We start from the raw sequence: 17,947 nt of genomic DNA, 5'->3' as shown, positions 1-17,947 counted from the left end.
ACACTCACAAAAAAATAAGCTGTCTCATTATTGTCTTTAGACAATGTTTGTCTTTGGGACTCCACCATTTTTCTATTTGCTTTCCCTGAAGGTACACGCAGTCTCTACGTGGATAATCAAGAGAAAACAGCATTTCTAGGAGGTGACGTAACCATCAAATGCCACCATCAGCGTAACCCTGGAGAAATGAGGTGGTGCAGGATGGGCAGCTCCTGTGTGACTCAACCGTCTGGATCAATAGATGGAACAGAGTTCACCATCGATACAAATGTCCCCAATGTTTTCAGCGTGACTATGAGAGGACTGAAGACGGAGAGCAGCGGCTGGTATTTATGTGTCAGTGGAAACCTCCAGTTCCCTGTGCGCCTGACTGTTACTGAGCAACCTACCACAAGTAAGTACTACAATTATAAAAGAGAAACATATCGGCTGATGAATGTTTGTGAATGTCAATGAATTTGTGATCCTTTGATTAAACATGGAAGACAGAAAGAATAAATATTTTTGTCTTTTTTTTTAAATACATGAAGCACCGTTACAAGAAACAACGCATACAGAGAATCTCTCCACCTTTTTACCCGGAACGACACCTACGACAGTTCAGAAGGGACAGAACAGGTTAGAAGGCTTTGAATTGACATGCAGTGTTTAGAGAACCGTGTCCATTTAATAGTGAATATAACAATTATAAAGGGAAATGGATTTAAATGGAGTATGATGAATTCTATTTAATTTCTTTGCATTTTGTGTTTTTATTCATATAGAAATGCTTCATTTGGCCGAACGGAAACTCTCATCCTTACGAGTGTGTTGATCTTCACTTTAATGGTCTGTAAGAATACGTGTTCAAGATTTGGAGCCCGGTCGGGGTTATCAAAAATTCAGCCGAATGACTTCTCTCGTTCTGGAAAATTTATTTGTCAGATCACAGGTCAAGTATCAGCGCTGCGTTTGCAAAGGCAGGAGCAGTTCAGGCAGCACACAGGCCGGAAGAACAACTAACTAACATCAGCAAGAACATCATGTTTTATAACCCTTGAAAGACAGAGAAGGAAAGATTTCTATTGGCCCTAAACTGGCGTAGAGGAGGACCTTCCACCTCCCGCATCTAAGATCCGGTCACATCCAATGTCCAGACTCCTGACTTAACGTAAACATCGTAAACAGAGTGTGTATGTTGAATAGTGTTGGTGTGTCTCTAACCCCCCTTTGGCTGGTAAATCTTCTAGTTGACCCGCAGACCTTACATTCCTCAGCCAGGACAGAAACTGACTCCCCATCCTGTCGGACTCGTGTCTGCCTGCTTGGCAGATCCTGCTTACCCCCTTACTTAACTCTTAAATCAAGACAAGACAGCAAAACCCCCAACTAAGCCCATGAAAATAACTTTTGATTATCAATTCCCCCTTTTTACATAATTCATTATGTAAACCAAAAAAAATCAAAAGAAACCACCAATCTAAACGCTAAATATCTATATCAGTGAATACGGGTGAATGCAGCAGTCATGGAAATCCCTAAACAGTACAAAAAACCTAAACCGAGTATAATAGACACAGAATACATCCTAGCCTAGAAATATCACACCATCTACGTGTATGCATCCACTATATATGATGTGTGCAACAGTTAGCAGATCACGCGGACAGGAATGTTGAACCTAAAAGGATTTCTTCTTCAGGTCCCTCGAAGTCGGTTCTTACCATACCTATCTCCTCTCCAATCTCCTCCGGCCCTAACAATTGGATCCTTTCATGTAACAAAGCCATCTGGTATGGCAGGGGTATTTTAGCATCTATTGCAGAGGTGATGCGTCGGAGACATAGTTGTCTGATAAAGGGGATGCAGCAGCATCCACAAAGGGCAAAAACCACTATTGCGGTTACTAAGGTCAGAAAAACTGACAGGAAGAAGCCCTTCCATTGTCCAAAGTATTTACCAAACCAATTACCGACGGTGCCGTCTATACCAGAGTGTTCAGCTAATTCAACAGACATGGCTCTTAGTCCGTGTAATGCTCTAGTAAAGGATCCATCTGGGGCGGTGTTATTGGGGATAAGAGTGCAGCACGCTTGGCCAAACATCGCACACACTCCTCCTTTTTCAGCTAATAACATATCCAAAGCCATTCGGTTCTGGTAAGTCATCAATGAGGTGGCCGATAGTTGGCTGTGCACCCCTTCCAGAGCATCTCTTGTCATATCGGTGAGCCGCTGGATATTGAAATGTACATAATTTTGTCGATCCACATTTTTGTTTACAGTTATAAAAAGGGAGCAATGATTCCCATCCGGCCGCTATCTGATCCGTTAACTTGTATTGATCAGGTACCCCTCTCGGCACACTATCACACAGTGCGTGGTTACTTCTGCAACTTTGTATGGACCTTCCCAGCGGGGATCAGTCCAACTGAGTCTGGCTACTTTACGTAGTACCCAGTCATCCACCTCCACTGGTGCACACTCTCCTTCATCTTCAGAAAGGATCTCTGTCACCTGTTGAGAGATACTCATCGCAGTATTATTACACATTCTCATATAGTCAGATGTTTCCACATGTTGGTACTGCAATGGGCTAACAGTGGTAGGCAAAGTGGTTGTTAACGGACAAGGCATCTTTCTTCCCGTTAATACCTCATGGGGGCTTATCCCTAACTTAGAGTTAGGACATGATCTTATCCCATACAGTACTATTGGCAGGGCTGCCACCCACGTCCGCTTCGTTTTAGCACAGACTTTAGCCAAACCTTCCTTTATGGTTCTGTTAGCTCTCTCAACTAGCCCTTGAGACTGAGGGTGATAAACTGCCCCAAATTTATGCTTGATCCCAAACGTTTTCTCTATTTCTTGTAGTTCAGCGTTCGAGAAGTGTGAACCATTATCCGATCGTATGACTTCTGGAATACCAAATCTGGGTATTAGTTCTCTGGTCAGCCATTTTACTACATCTGCTGCTCTTTCTGGTTATGTGGGGATCACCTCCACCCACCTAGAAAAAGGATCGACGCATACCAACAAATACCTCTTGCCCTCAACTTGGAAACTTCCAAGTCCAGCCTTCAGTGTTAATCTCCACTTTTATTGCTCTTCAGCCCAAAAGCAAAGCAGAGGGTGGGAGACATGTCACAGACACTTGCAGATAAAACTCAGCTCATGCTCAGTTTGATCCAATCTATTCATTCATTACTGATAGATCACCAACCTCTCATGGTTAGCGTGTCCAAATGTAAGGGTGTACTACTTGTTGAACATTACAGGATGACCGTCTGTAACAAGTTTCCATATTTCGTGTACTGGTGCTATAAATGTTCCTTTGATCAGACATTTGCTTCAATCATCAAGATACTGTATCAAGTGTATCGTGCACTATACACTCAATAGCAGCACTCAACAATTTACTGCCCATCTCTGAATTTAGGAGAAAACTCGAAAAACTACAAACATTAATCCAAAAAATGGACAATATATACAACAACTCTCCTAATTCCTTATCACCTTCATTCCTCATTTAAATCTTACACAACCTTATCTCTTAATTTTCAATGACTGATTGTCTTGCCGTGGAAAGTGTGAACGCGTTTGACTGTAAGAACGCAACTATTCCATGCGATGTGTGCACAACAGTCTGGTGTTCCATTGTTATATGGGCCGTTTCAATCAACGCTCTTCCAATAGCAGCTACGTTTCTGACACACGAGGGATACCCTATTTCCACGTTATCCAGCTTACCACTATAGCACATCAAAACCTTACGATCTATGTTACCCTCCCCCTTTTGAAACAGAACGGAATTCACAAATCCGTTCTTTTCACAACATCCAGATGGATGGGTCTCGAGTAGTCAGGGGGGTGAAACGTGGCTGCGCTGGCCATAGCCTGCTCGGTGGCAATAAATGCAGCCTCCGCCTCCCGGATCCACACCAAAGGCTTTGAGTAGTTTTTATAGCCTGCACCCAATATTAGCGCCCTCAAGGGGGCCACCTGCACCGAGAAATCAGGTATAAAATTCTTGCTCCATGTCACAAGTCCTAAGAATTTCATCATTTCTCTAACCGTCGTGGGCCGACTTCTGTGTGTCAGTCATAGCTTGCCCTGATGGTGACACAATTCTCCCCAGAAAAGTCACCTTCTGTCTCCCAATCTGCAATTTCGATTTAGACACTTTGAAGCCGTTTTCCTGTAACCACTGCAGAACCGGTCTGGTAACCGCGTATATGTATATTGCCGCCCCTTATACGGAAACGCAAACATTTGTCTCGAGCTCACAGCTAGAGGGACACAGAAAAAAGCATTCGCCAGGTCAATGCAGGTGAACCATCTTTTATCAGGGCCTATTGCATTTAACATTGTATAAGGATTTGGGGTGCCATAGTGAGTTGGTACTACAACTTTGTTGACGAGCCTCAAATCATGCACCATTCTATAGTCAGGCTTTCCGGGTTTAGGGACCGGGTTAATCGGGGTATTCCAGGGGGACCCCGTCCTCTCCAATACACCTGCCTGCAGCAACACTTCAATTGTTTTTTCTATCCCTGCGATTTGTTCCTCCCTTAAGGGGTACTGAGGACGGTAAATTGGGACCGTTCCGGTTTTTAATTCAATTACCACTGGGGCCATTGGAATCAATCCCACATCAGCTCCCCCTTTTGTCCAAAATGTATCAGGAAAATTATCTAGCATGAGCTGTGTGTTCTCATGGTCAGTATTTTCCCTACCATGTGTGCGGCTTAGCAGGTGTTTCTCTGGTATAAGTTTTACTTCTGAGGTATGTGCAATACGGTACATGTCATTAGCCTGAGAGTAATGTAAGTTAACATTTTGAGTGGGCACCCAGTCCGTGGCATCAACCCCCGCTTTAACCATCGGCCCCATGTTCTCGGCTTCTCCTCCGCTTTGGATGAGCAAGGTGATGTGAGGAGCAGAGGTCTCTTGTAGCGCATATAGAACTTGTAACTCAGAGGTTAGTTCCACCGCAGCTGCCACACCTTGTTTCCCCACATAGATCTCTCGGACCTTAACAGCAGGATGTCCATGGACCTCGCTTTCAAACTCAAGTCCACTCCACAGGGTGTCATAGTTCTCATCAGGAGACAGCGAAAAGTTCATCGTGCAATGAGGAGGATCCGCAGGTGGTTCAGTCGGGTGTAATACCTTGAACCATGGGCCCCAACGGCGGACAGTCTCATGCAGAACAGTTCGATCATAGTCCTCCACTCTCCCCCACCAGACCTCTGCATTCAGCGTCTGTTGAACTTCAGCTTGCAGCAACTGGTGGCCATAAGAGTGGGGTGTGGCACATCGTTGCTGTGTCCCATCCGGGAATGTTACAGGGATACATCCCTTCGTCATTTGCATAATGATATTTTGGGAACACAAAATGTCTCTTCCGTTGATTGTCAGAGTCACCATGGGTTCTGGGAACAGGTTACCGTCAGCCGTCGGATCTGGGAACCCCTATGGCATATGCTGATGACCTGGGGCCTGATGCCGCAGGCTATTACCCTGTTGTAGTGTATGTGGTGCTTGTGGTGGATAGATATCATAAGGGTATTGAGCTGGGTTGGACTGAGGCCTCTGACCCTGAGGTGGATGGGGGCATGCGTCGGACCAATGTCCAAGCTGCCCACAGCTGAAACAAGTATTCTGTCGTTGTCTAAACTGCCCTCCATTGTTTGGAACTCGGCCACAATTTCCCCCTCCCCACTGTCTTTTCGGTTGCCTGAAGCCACCGTACAGTGGGGCCCCCATCATGTGTTGTGGTTGCGGGGCATAAGGTTGGGGATAGTAAGCCTGTGGAGGAGTGTACGCGGCCTGTTGTGGCTGCTGGCAGGCTGGCGCACATGGGAAGGGAGGGGGGTCTGGATAAGTGTCATATTGAGGTGGCCCTTCCCCCCTGAGATGGCGCTGTTTGGGTCATCTGTTTGGCTTCACTCTTGCCCTGGTTCACCTTCTCTCTGCTTTCCTCCAGCTGTGCTTTCGCCAATTGTAACTGAATATTGTTTAATTCACCCTTTTCCTTATCATATTTTTCTTTGCTCCGGTCCACATAGTGTTTAATCTGTGAGGACAAAGCATCAAAATTCATGACAGACAACCCCACTATTCCTCTTAGTTGGTTCTTCATTGTCTCCGAGACAGCTGACTCTATGGCGCCGCGAAAAAGAAGCTTGGTTCTGTGATCATCCATGACATCTTCCCCTAACTTGTTGTCCCATAATTCTCCGACTCTCCTTAAATAACTATTTCCACCCTCACTGTCGTGTGGGGGAACATAAGTGAGTTCTGTGGTAGCCACCTTCACAGGATATTGGAGTCTGAGCTTTGGCCAGAGCACTGACACCCAATTTGCCAGAGGCTCCCCGTCAGGGAGGTCAGAGGTCCTGGCTTCCCCCTCTAACTTCTGGAGGTCAGCTAGTGAGGCACAAACCACAAAAATTCTTCTAAGATCCCCCAAACCGGGAACACTACCCGCACACTGAGCAAGGAACCCACGAATCCACACTGCACCACCCTTCTCTATTTTAGGTAATGCGAGCTTCATCATGCTTAGGTCTGACAATGCGAGTGGCGCATATGTTGTTTTTTCACTTCCGTCTCTACAAATAGCCGTTAACAGTGGTAGTTGATGAGAGGCCTGAGCATCCCGTCTGATTTTTGACTTCAAATCATTACATTGATGCACATATGCTCTGGCTGCATTCCCCTGATAATATCTGTTCCTATTACCTCTTAACCCCTGTCTCATGGCGCTCCATCGGAGTAGATGACTGTGGTTTTTGTGACTCGAGCGCTGCTCCATGCTCCTGAAATTCCTCGTCCCAATCATCTGCAGGGCCAGGCTCATCTTCCTCTGACTCAACCTGCCTCCCCCGCTCATCCTATCCACGCCGGGTGATTGATTGCCGCTCTTCCTGGGCTATGACTAACAAAGTTTCTTCTCCTGCAACTCTTCCTCCCCCTACATTAAATGAGGTCATAGGTCTGTGCTCGGGTTGCCGCTTCTTTACGACTGTCGAGTGACCCTGTGTGTTTGGATTACTCCAATCGACAGGCTCCAACTGGGGCCTGTCCTCCAAATATTGTAGCGTCTCTGAGAGAAAAGCAGAAACCTTCTCCACCCCATCATTCTCTTCATGTGGATATGGAGTTACCTGTAACAACCCTTTTTGAACTACCAAAACCTGAGATTCTCCTGGATTAGTAGCTTTCCCTTGCCTCAGTGGCATCTGATGTGGTTCATTTAACAACCGATTAGCCTCCGCATATGGGCCTGTCGAGTAGGGAGGAGGCGCACTAGATTTACAACCGGTCTCATGCACTTTCTCTTCTCCTGCTTTGGTTTGCGGCAACTGCATTGCCGTCTTACTCACGAATACCGCATTTATTTCTCCCAGAAATGTTCTACAGTCCGCTAAGAACTCATCTGCCTTTTCTGCACTTTCCTTCTCTTTTCCACAAAATCTCCCCTTAACGGCAAGGAGCGCATGCGCTTGGTCTTTTCCTCTTCTCGCCATCCTAAAATGGTCCTGCAGCTGCTCGCCTGTTGGTTGAGAATCTGTCTCCCTTCCAAACATTCCTCTTTCCTGCATCTGTGCAACCCACTTCACATATTTTTGTTACACATTTCCTATCTTTTTCTAGGGTTTTATCCATATGTCTCTTATAAGTCTTAAATAGGGCGAAACCCAGAGTGCCTTCTTTACACCTCTCCCATATCGTTATGGTTTCCTCCATTTTCATCACAGGTTATTTATTTATTCACACGTGGTTTTTGAACACAAGAGAAAGGACTCAATGCCCAATACTGTGAACCCAATCAAGAACCTTCTACTGTATTAGAGGAATACAGCGCTCGATTGTTGAGGCTTATAACACCAGTTCACTCGTATTGTTTTATTTCTCTCGTATTTATACCACCATCATTTAACTATGATTTTCCCTTTTACCCTTTAATACATATCCCCACAGATGTGTAATCCGGTCAAACACTTTTCACTGTCGGATTCTCAGTCCTTTTTCAAGTCCTGATACGCCCAGCTTCCAGGTTCGGTAAAACACCAGGAGTTACACCAACCACCCACACATTTCCCAGTATGAAAAACAACAAATCTTTCCCTGTGTCCTTATTTCTTCATCTAATATTCTAACCTGCCAGTCCAAGAATCACACGAGTAGGACTGCAGGACCAGAGGTATCTACGTACCACACGGATTGCAACTTGGATTTCTACAGACTAAGATTAACATAAATCCCTGCTCTATTCTAAACTGCCAGCCCACTGCATGCAAACGTGGGACCCCAGTCACCAGAGGTATCTACGTACCACACGGATTGTAACTTGGATTTCTACAGACTAAGAGTCGACCTCAGGGAACTCAAGTGAGCCCCGTCATTCCTTTTTAAACTCCTCATATATTTACCTAAGTCCCTAAACCTAAACCTAAACCTAAACCTAAACCCCTACACTGTCTAAACTGCCAGTCCACTGCATGCAAACGTGGGACTGCAGTTACCAGAGGTATCTACGTACCACACGGATTGTAACTTGGATTTCTACAGACTAAGAGTCGACCTCAGGGAACTCAAGTGAGCCCCGTCATTCCTTTTTAAACTCTTCATGTATTTACCTAAGTCCCTAAACCTAAATCCCTACACTATTCTAAACTGCCAGTCCACTGCATGCAAACGTGGGACTGCAGTTACCAGAGGTATCTACGTACCACACGGATTGCAACTTGGATTTCTACCGACTAAGATTATATATATTTTTACCTAAATCCCTAAACCTATGGACACTTATTCACTTTCCCTAACGTTGAATTCAGTGTGAGTATGTGCTTATACTTTACATGTGATCAACAGGAAATTTTCAAATTTAGTTTTAAATTTAATGGTCTTATAACGACCTTATTCAGTCAATGGACAGAGACGAATTCTGCAGTTGACAACAAATCTTTTTAGAAGTATCCAATCACAGACATTTTATTCATTTAGAACAAAAGGTTGTCTGCTCACCTGATTCTGTTTGCGCGCCTGTTGTCAATGCTGAACCACGCCGCCGGTCCTTTCGGCTCGGTCCGGAAAACGGACGTCCCCGTCTTTCTTTGTCCAGGTCAGCAAATCACGTCGGGGTCACCAAATTGTAAGAATACGTGTTCAAGATTTGGAGCCCGGTCGGGGTTATCAAAAATTCAGCCGAATGACTTCTCTCGTTCTGGAAAATTTATTTGTCAGATCACAGGTCAAGTATCAGCGCTGCGTTTGCAAAGGCAGGAGCAGTTCAGGCAGCACACAGGCCGGAAGAACAACTAACTAACATCAGCAAGAACATCATGTTTTATAACCCTTGAAAGACAGAGAAGGAAAGATTTCTATTGGCCCTAAACTGGCGTAGAGGAGGACCTTCCACCTCCCGCATCTAAGATCCGGTCACATCCAATGTCCAGACTCCTGACTTAACGTAAACATCGTAAACAGAGTGTGTATGTTGAATAGTGTTGGTGTGTCTCTAACCCCCCTTTGGCTGGTAAATCTTCTAGTTGACCCGCAGACCTTACATTCCTCAGCCAGGACAGAAACTGACTCCCCATCCTGTCGGACTCGTGTCTGCCTGCTTGGCAGATCCTGCCCACCCCCTTACTTAACTCTTAAATCAAGACAAGACAGCAAAACCCCCAACTAAGCCCATGAAAATAACTTTTGATTATCAGGTCGCCTTGTGCTTCTGCCTCATGTTGAAAAGACACAGTAAGCAGCTGAACTTTGATCAATACAATTGTGTTATATTATTTTTTTCTTTATGTTTTTATATTTATATTGACAGTAATCAGATTTTTTACTGTTTCCCATTTAGAGCAGAATAAATCAGCATCTTCAGCAATGAAGGAGGTAAGATGAATAAATGTATTTACACCAAAAAGAAGGAACCACAGAATAAAGGCACTTCTTTGAGAGTGGAAATGTCTTTACATCACATTCATAGGGTGATCATTTAAGTGCAAAAATTATACTTTGACTTTGCAGAAGTTTAACTGAATAACACTGCATCTTAACACCTAATATGTTGATGTGATATCACAGTTAACGATCAGATAGACTAACTGAGCTGTGTCCCAACCATGGTCACTTCTGCTTTATATTATTTTTTATATTTGAGCAAGGCTACATTTTTTGTTGAAAGTGATGTTTCATTGAAACTGTGGGAAAGTACATTTATGGGACATTTATGAACGTTTAAAGGACCCTCTGAATTGTGGTTTGTTCCTTCTGCGCAGGCTGAAGAGGAAGTAACATACAGTGTCGTGAAGCCCAGGAGGGAACCTTCAAGCCAGGTAATCCATGACTGCAGAGATGATCATAAATCATATACCATTCACAATTGCAACTAAATAAAACAATGTGTAATTAATCAATAACACAACCTGTTTGTTCTTCTCCCTCATATAATTCATTTCTTTTGTTCAGTACTTAATTTTGTTATTGGTCACACTAGATTTTAGAACTTTCTTTGCAGAATGAGACATTCTTTTCCTTCTTCCATTTTCCCATTTGTTGTTTTCCCAACAGGTTGAAGCAGATGAGGAGAATGTCACATACAGCACATTGGCATTGGACTAGTTCTGCTGCACACGTGACGCCTGTTTGTTCCACCTTGACCCTACTTATAATGTTCTGCATGTATTTAGAAAGAAGCATTTCCCTGTTTGTTTGCAACGTGTTTTAGCATATGTTTGTTAAACTCTTGGCTTTAAATGTTGTGTCATTATTCAATAGCAATAAAGTTCACATTATTCTGACACAGAGAGCAGAGAGCAACCCGACTCGTGAAAAAAAGGAAATGATGAGAAGTTCTCTTTGATTATTTACCTAAAAGAAAAAGGTTATTCACCAGGATATGAGAAAACATTTTGGGTTTGCTTCTTTTAAAGAGCCAATCATCCATATTTCATGTTCATTTCCAATGATATTATATTACGTTAAAACGGGACACTAGCAGTGGGACACGGCCTCATCAGTGTGTGTGTGTGTGTAGGCGCGAGGAGACAGAACGGGGGGGGGGGTGAGACGGGGTCAACGGACAGCAATGAGGAAGCCAGGCCGACATCGACGTAGCACAGAGGGCGGGGGTGCTGGTGAAGGGGGGGTAGTGTGAAAACATCAGAAGGACAGTTTTTCTGTTTGGACAGAGGGGGGAGGTTTCACTCAATCGGATGATGAAAGAAATGTATAAACTAACGTGTTGTATCATCGCCTCATTAGTGTCTGAGAGAAAGCTCAGTTTATTAGTGTGTGTGTGTTGCTCCAATAAATCTCTGTGAATTGAAGAATCCGAATGTCCAGTGTGTTCTATGGATGTGTGTCGGTAAGAGTTCCTGGTCTGTGAGGGTGTGTGGGTCCTCAGCACGAGTCACATAGATAAACGAGTTAGAGAATATAGGAAAAAGCAGTTAAAACTGTAAAGAATTAGCCAACAACAATGATAATTAGGCCCCACTATACTTTTTTTCTGGTATTATTTAAATACCAATAATTTCCTATTTATTGCCTTTCATTTGTCTCACAGGGATTACTGCCAGGAGTGCAACCACTAGTCAAAGCATTGTAAAAACTGTTGGTAAAAACCCATTTAAGGTTTTCAAATAGTACTGTACAGTCGGTTTATGACTATGATCGCTTCTCAGCTTAGATATTTCTTAAATGTTTGAACTTGTAAACCCTCTGTTTACTTTAAAATGTGAACAATGTTACAAACGAATCCATGACACTGCTGCTTAAAAGTGTCAGCCGGGGGCAAATCAATACTTGACAATGAGTATGAGTGTGAATGCTGCTTAAGTAGAGCAGATAATGGGAAATGTGCCGGTGATTAGTCTCTGTACGGGCTTCATGGGAAATGGAGTCCGGGAAGTCAATGCTCAGGTGATGGGGCCCTCCAGTGGCCATCAGAGGGAGCTAGAGGTCTGATTCATGACAGTTGAGTCAGAGGAAGAAGCTTCTTTTGAAAAACAAACAACTCTCTTTATCAACGGAGGTTCCTTACTCCATTTTTAACCACTGCCCCCCTCCACTCATCAGAGACCCCTGGTTATATTCATGTTTATACATTTTCATATCTATATAGGAGATTTAAGTGATTTTTTAACTTATTTTTTATGTAATGGAAATAACTCAGGCACCCAATAATAATTGAAAATATAAAGCAGTATTGCTCTCAAATAGTGACGCTCCTGTACATTAACTCTTATCCCTTGTTGGCCTCCACCATAGCGTAAAACCAAGGCTGACTTCCGAATGCAGTGTTCTGCTGCAGGACATAAGACCCCCGAAAGGAATCAGGAAATCAGGAATCAGGAAACATTTATTTGCCAAAATATGCTAAACATATAAGGAATTTGTCTTGGCGGTTAGTGCGCGACAGTAGACAGACAAGACAACAGGGCACAAGTAATAAGGAGTGTTCCTTCACACCCAGGTGTGATCTGTTGTGGAATATTTCAATAAAAGCTCGGTAGAAGAGAATGATTTGTCTGATAAAACAGAGTCTTGATGAATGATCAAAGTTGCAAAAAGTCCATTTATTGCTTGCAAGCAGGAGGTCAAATACCCAGGCACGTATCACAGTGCTCTGTGGAAATGGCGTCTCCGAGCACAAAAGACACTGAGTTTTTATACACATATGAAGGACATTCTCCGTGCCCGTTACGAGAAGCTTCAAAGCAGGTTGAGATAAGAACCCAGGTGAAGCTGAGGGTAGCACACACACACAAGATCCTCCTCAATGGCCGCTGCAAATCATTGTTACTTGACATAAAAGTAAAACTTGGATCCAGAACTTTCGTGCAGAATAAGATATCAACCAAGGCCATGAAGAGGAGTCCTTTGCTTTGAAGCTTCCATGAGATCGAGTCAACCGTCCTCCCTTCTCAGAGCACAGCTGCAAACTAACATTTTGTATCATACTGCTCTTTGCACGTCAGGGTCAAATACAGGACACTTAAGACATGGCTTTAGCACAAAACAATGTTATAACATATTTTTTACCATTACAGATCTCTCTCTCTGGGTGAAACGGCTCTGTTGGCCAAGCCACAGACACCACAGGGGTCCCCACAGGTTTCTACTGTGTGTTCCCCCCCTTAAATTTTCTTTCCGAACTGGTGTTCACCAGCGCAGGGTTAAAGAAAGCCTCCCTGCAAACTTTCTTTTCGCACTGACCTCAGGTCAGTATGAGGTTAAAGACAAACTGACTCTGGTCAATGTAAGGTTATCATTTATTTTCCCTCTTTAATACCGTTTGTTTTGTGATGTAAGCTAAACAATGTAGATGTGTGTAGTCCCCACCCATATTCAAATATTTAACCAAACAAATATGACCAATTGATTATAAGACGATGAATAAACGCATAAAATGAGGAAGCAACAGAGTTAGAGTCAACGACCACAATACAGAAAGTGAAAGTGACATTTCGTTCTGGAGATGGATGCAAGCATGACTTCTCAGTATGTTTTTCACCTAATACTTGCTGGACTGATGGGTAAGTGCTAAACTATAGTTGGAATGCAATACATATATCTGGGCCTGATTTATAATTATTAAGATATTGTTTCTCTATTGCTGTTTAAGTCCTGTACTTTAATTGAGCACAAGACACTAATATGTATCATTAACATTGTGTTTTTATTTTAAAAAACTGATGGTCATTCAAAATTCATTTGATCCAATCACTGTAAAATAACAGTCGTTGTGGTTATTCATGAATTCACAGTGAAATTGTGACAGTGGGGAAAGTTTTTGTGAGTAGCAAGTGAAAACAAATTGGCTTAAATCGTATCACTGACTCCAAATTTTATCCTGCTGTGCACTGAATTCAGAGTATTGTTCAACATTCAGTAATACTCAGTATTGTGTGTAAGAGACGTGTTAAAATAATGATTTGGCACAAACTGTTGGACACACAAAAGCACTAGTTTGAATATGGACCAAAATAAATTGAACAAATCAGGAAGTGAGATTATCAGTTTAAAGGTTTCGACTTACTTTACTGTCATGATCCAAAGCAAACCTAAAGACACAGTTCACCCCAGAATCAATGATATAAACAATGTTTTCATCCCCAATGCTCCAAACAATGGCTTCAATGTGATCCTCTACATACCGCCACAATATCTTTTATTCATATTCTCACCTTATCAGTAATCTCCAGAACATCTGGATTCATTTGAGTTGGATAACTTTGGGGTGTGGTGCAATGTTGTGCATAAATGAGAAATGGCAGACTCAAAGAAATTAAAGTTAACAATGTAATAGGTCTTACTCTTTATTTTTGTGCAAAAAACACCTGAAAATTAAAAAAAGAAGTCAGTACTATTATTTTGAATTCAAGTGTTTTATTATTGTGTGTTTTACTGTTTTTTTCTGTCAATGTAAAACACTTTACTCCGGAAAAGCGTCACTGTCTAAAAAGGAAGAGGAAGAGAGATGTTACAGTTGCAATTGCATGTTTAGGGAAGTCAGGAAGTAGCAAATTAGTCCGCGCAGCAGCCCGTGATGCTGTTTGTCCGTCTGGGCTCACTAACCGACATGGATGTTCCTCTCAGAGTTCTTCTCATCCTCGCTGGACTCCCAGGTCAGTCACAGGGTAATTCTATTTGTTTGTTAAGTCAGGCTTACTGGAAAGGTGTGTTGGAATGAGTGATTAAACACTACACTTGTTTAAATATCACACAGGAGAGGAACACAGAATATGTCTCATTATTAAATGTTCTTCTTTTATGTGAATGAGAAATGTTGTAAACGGTTGTATATTTTCTTGTTGCAGGAATTCACAGCATAAGAGTCAGTGAAGTGTCAGTGAAGGCTGGTGGTTCAATCTCAATCCCGTGTCTCTATTCCTCAAAATATACAAACCATGTGAAGTACTTGTGTAAAGGATATTATTTGAACTACTGCACTTATCAAGGTCGAACAGACCAAAGCAACTCAGCAAAGTTTTCAATATCTGATGATAAAATCCAAAAAATCTTCACTGTGACTGTAAATGAACTGACAAATGACGACTTGTATTACTGGTGTGGTGTGGAGGATAATGATGGAGCAGATGACGGGTATCGTTTTCACCTGTCAGTCACCACGGGTAAGAGTCTTAAAGCTCATTCAAGCACTTCAAGCCCTTTAGACTCACACAAAATTAAGCTGTCTCATTATTGTCTTTAGACAATGTTTGTTTTTGGGACTCCACCATTTTTCTATTTGATTTCCCTGAAGGTACACGCAGTCTCTACGTGGATAATCAAGAGAAAACAGCATTTCTAGGTGGTGCCATAACCATCAAATGCCACCATCAGCATAACCCTGGAGAAATGAGGTGGTGCAGGATGGGCAGCTCCTGTGTGACTCAACGGTCTGGATCAATAAATGGAACAGAGTTCACCATCGATACAAATGTCCCCAATGTTTTCAGCGTGACTATGAGAGGACTGAAGACGGAGAGCAGCGGCTGGTATTTATGTGTCAGTGGAAACCTCCAGTTCCCTGTGCGCCTGACTGTTACTGAGCAACCTACCACAAGTAAGTACTACAATTATAAAAGAGAAACATATCGGCTGATGAATGTTTGTGAATGTCAATGAATTTGTGATCCTTTGATTAAACATGGAAGACAGAAGGAATAAATAGTTTTGTTTTACTTACTCTTTTTTTTTTTTAAGTAGAAACACCGTTACAAGAAACAACGCATACAGAGAATCTCTCCACCTTTTTACCCGGAACGACACCTACGACAGTTCAGAAGGGACAGAACAGGTTAGAAGGCTTTGAATTGACATGCAGTGTTTAGAGAACTGTGTCCATTTAATAGTGAATATAACAATTATAAAGGGAAATGGATTTAAATGGAGTATATGGAATATTTAAATTTGAAGACTGAGTGGTAATAAAACATGTTGTAGTGTGTAATACGATTGATGAATTATATTTAATTCCTTTGCATTTTGTGTTTTTATTCACATAGAATTGCTTCATTTGGCCGAACGGAAACCCTCATTCTTACGAGGGTTCTGATCTTCACTTTATTGTCCGCCTTGTGCTTCTGGTTCATGTTGAAAATACACAGTAAGCAGCTGAACTTTGATCAATACAATTGTGTTATTTTACTTTTTTTCTTCATGTTTTTATATTTCCATTGACAGTAATCAGAATCTTTACTGTTTCACTTTTAGAGCAGAATAAATCAGCATCTTCAGCAATGAAGGAGGTAAGATGAATAAATGTATTTTCACCAAAAAGAAGGAACCACAGAACAAAGGCACTTCTTTGAGAGTGGAAATGTCTTTACGTCACATTGATAGGGTGATCATTTAAGTGCAAAAATTATACTTTGACTTTGCAGAAGTTTAACTGAACAACACTGCATCTTAACACCTAATATGTTTATGTGATATCACAGTTAACGATCAGATAGATTAACTGAGCTGTGTCCAACCATGGTCATTTCTGCTTTATTTGAGCAAGGCTGAATTTTTTTTTGAAAGTAATGTTTCATTGAAACTGTGGGAAAGTACATTTACGGGACATTTATGAACGTTTAAAGGACCCTCTGAATTGTGGTTTGTTCCTTCTGCGCAGGCTGAAGAGGAAGTAACACACAGTGTCGTGAAGCCCAGGAGGGAACCTTCAAGCCAGGTAATCCATGACTGCAGAGATGATCATAAATCATATACCATTCACAATTGCAAGTAAATAAAACAATGTGTAATTAATCAAAAACAGAACCTGTTTGTTCTTCTCCCTCATATAATTTACTTTTTTTACCCAGCAGTCATATGTTGAGCAGGATGAGGAATTATAGTTCTGTTGTTTCCGTGAGGCAACAAAGGGTTCAAAAGGTAAATATAAAGAAAACCGAAACACACTGACTGACATGCTTTTGATCAGTACTTAACTTTGTTATCTATTTAGAAAGAAGCAAGTTCATTATCATTAAAGCTCACATTATTCTGACAGAGAGAGCAGAGAGAAACCCGACTCGTGAAAAAAAGGGCAATGATGGGAAGTTGTCTTAGAATATTTAACTAAAACAAAAAGGGTTTTCGTCAGGATATGAGAAAACATTTAGGTTTTTCTTTTTTTAAAGAGCCAATCATCCATATTTCATGATCATTTCCAATAACATTTTATTATCTTAGGTTAGGACAGAGGGGGAGGGTTTCACTCAACCGAAAGAAATGTATAATCTAACGTGTTGTATCATCGCCTCGTTAGTGTCTGAGAGAAAAGCTCAGTTTATTCGAGTGTGTGTTGCTCCAATAAATGTGTTCTGTGGATGTGTGGGTCCTCAGCACGAGTCAGATAGATAAACCAGTTAGACAATATACAGTAAGAGAAAATAGCCAACAACAACAATGATAGTTATGCCCAAAAATACTTTCTTCTGGTATTATTTAAATACCAATAATTTCTTATTTGCTGGCTTTTCATTTGGCGCACAGGGATTACTGCCAGGAGTGAAACCACTAGTCAAAGCATTGTAAAACCTGTTGATGAAAACCTATATAATGTGTTCAAACAGTACTGTACTGCCTCCTTCAGTCGGTTTATGACTACGATCGCTTCTCAGCTTACATATTTCCTAAATGTTTGAACTTGTAAACCCTCTTTTTACTTTAAAATGTGAACAATGTTACAAATGAATCCATGACACTGCTGATAATCAACATGTTGCAGGCCGAGAACAGATGATCTTACAAAACAGATAAAGTGGGGAAATGTACTTGCTACACATGTCAGAGGAAGAAGCTTTTTTTTTTTAAAACCAACAACGATCTTGATAAACGGAGGTTCCTTATTCCGTTTTAACCACTGTCCCCCTGCACTTGTCACACCGCGGGGACGTCAAGTTGGGGTTTTGTCTTGTCATTTCCCGTTTTGAAAGATTAACCTTCCTCTCGTT

The 17,947-nt window shown here is 42.0% G+C and overlaps 1 protein-coding gene across 11 annotated transcripts in view; it reads left to right on the top strand.

The window, feature by feature from the left end:
• The window catches only part of LOC120820825 (obscurin), a 44,771-nt gene that overhangs the window by 6,451 nt on the left and 20,373 nt on the right, over positions 1-17,947 (top strand). For 10 of the 11 annotated variants that reach the window (XM_078104484.1, XM_078104479.1, XM_078104482.1 and 7 more), the window contains 3 exons: positions 92-394; positions 14,819-15,133; positions 15,265-15,567. In XM_078104484.1, coding sequence (XP_077960610.1) covers positions 92-394; positions 14,819-15,133; positions 15,265-15,567 — 921 coding nt within the window. The remainder of the gene's footprint in view (positions 1-91; positions 395-14,818; positions 15,134-15,264; positions 15,568-17,947) is intronic. The other variant, XM_078104481.1, reaches the window with a different exon arrangement.

Source organism: Gasterosteus aculeatus, chromosome 6 (genome assembly GCF_964276395.1).
Source record: "Gasterosteus aculeatus chromosome 6, fGasAcu3.hap1.1, whole genome shotgun sequence".
NCBI lineage: Eukaryota > Metazoa > Chordata > Actinopteri > Perciformes > Gasterosteidae > Gasterosteus > Gasterosteus aculeatus.
Note: the sequence above shows the minus strand (reverse complement) of the source record. Positions and strands in the feature narration are given on the sequence as shown.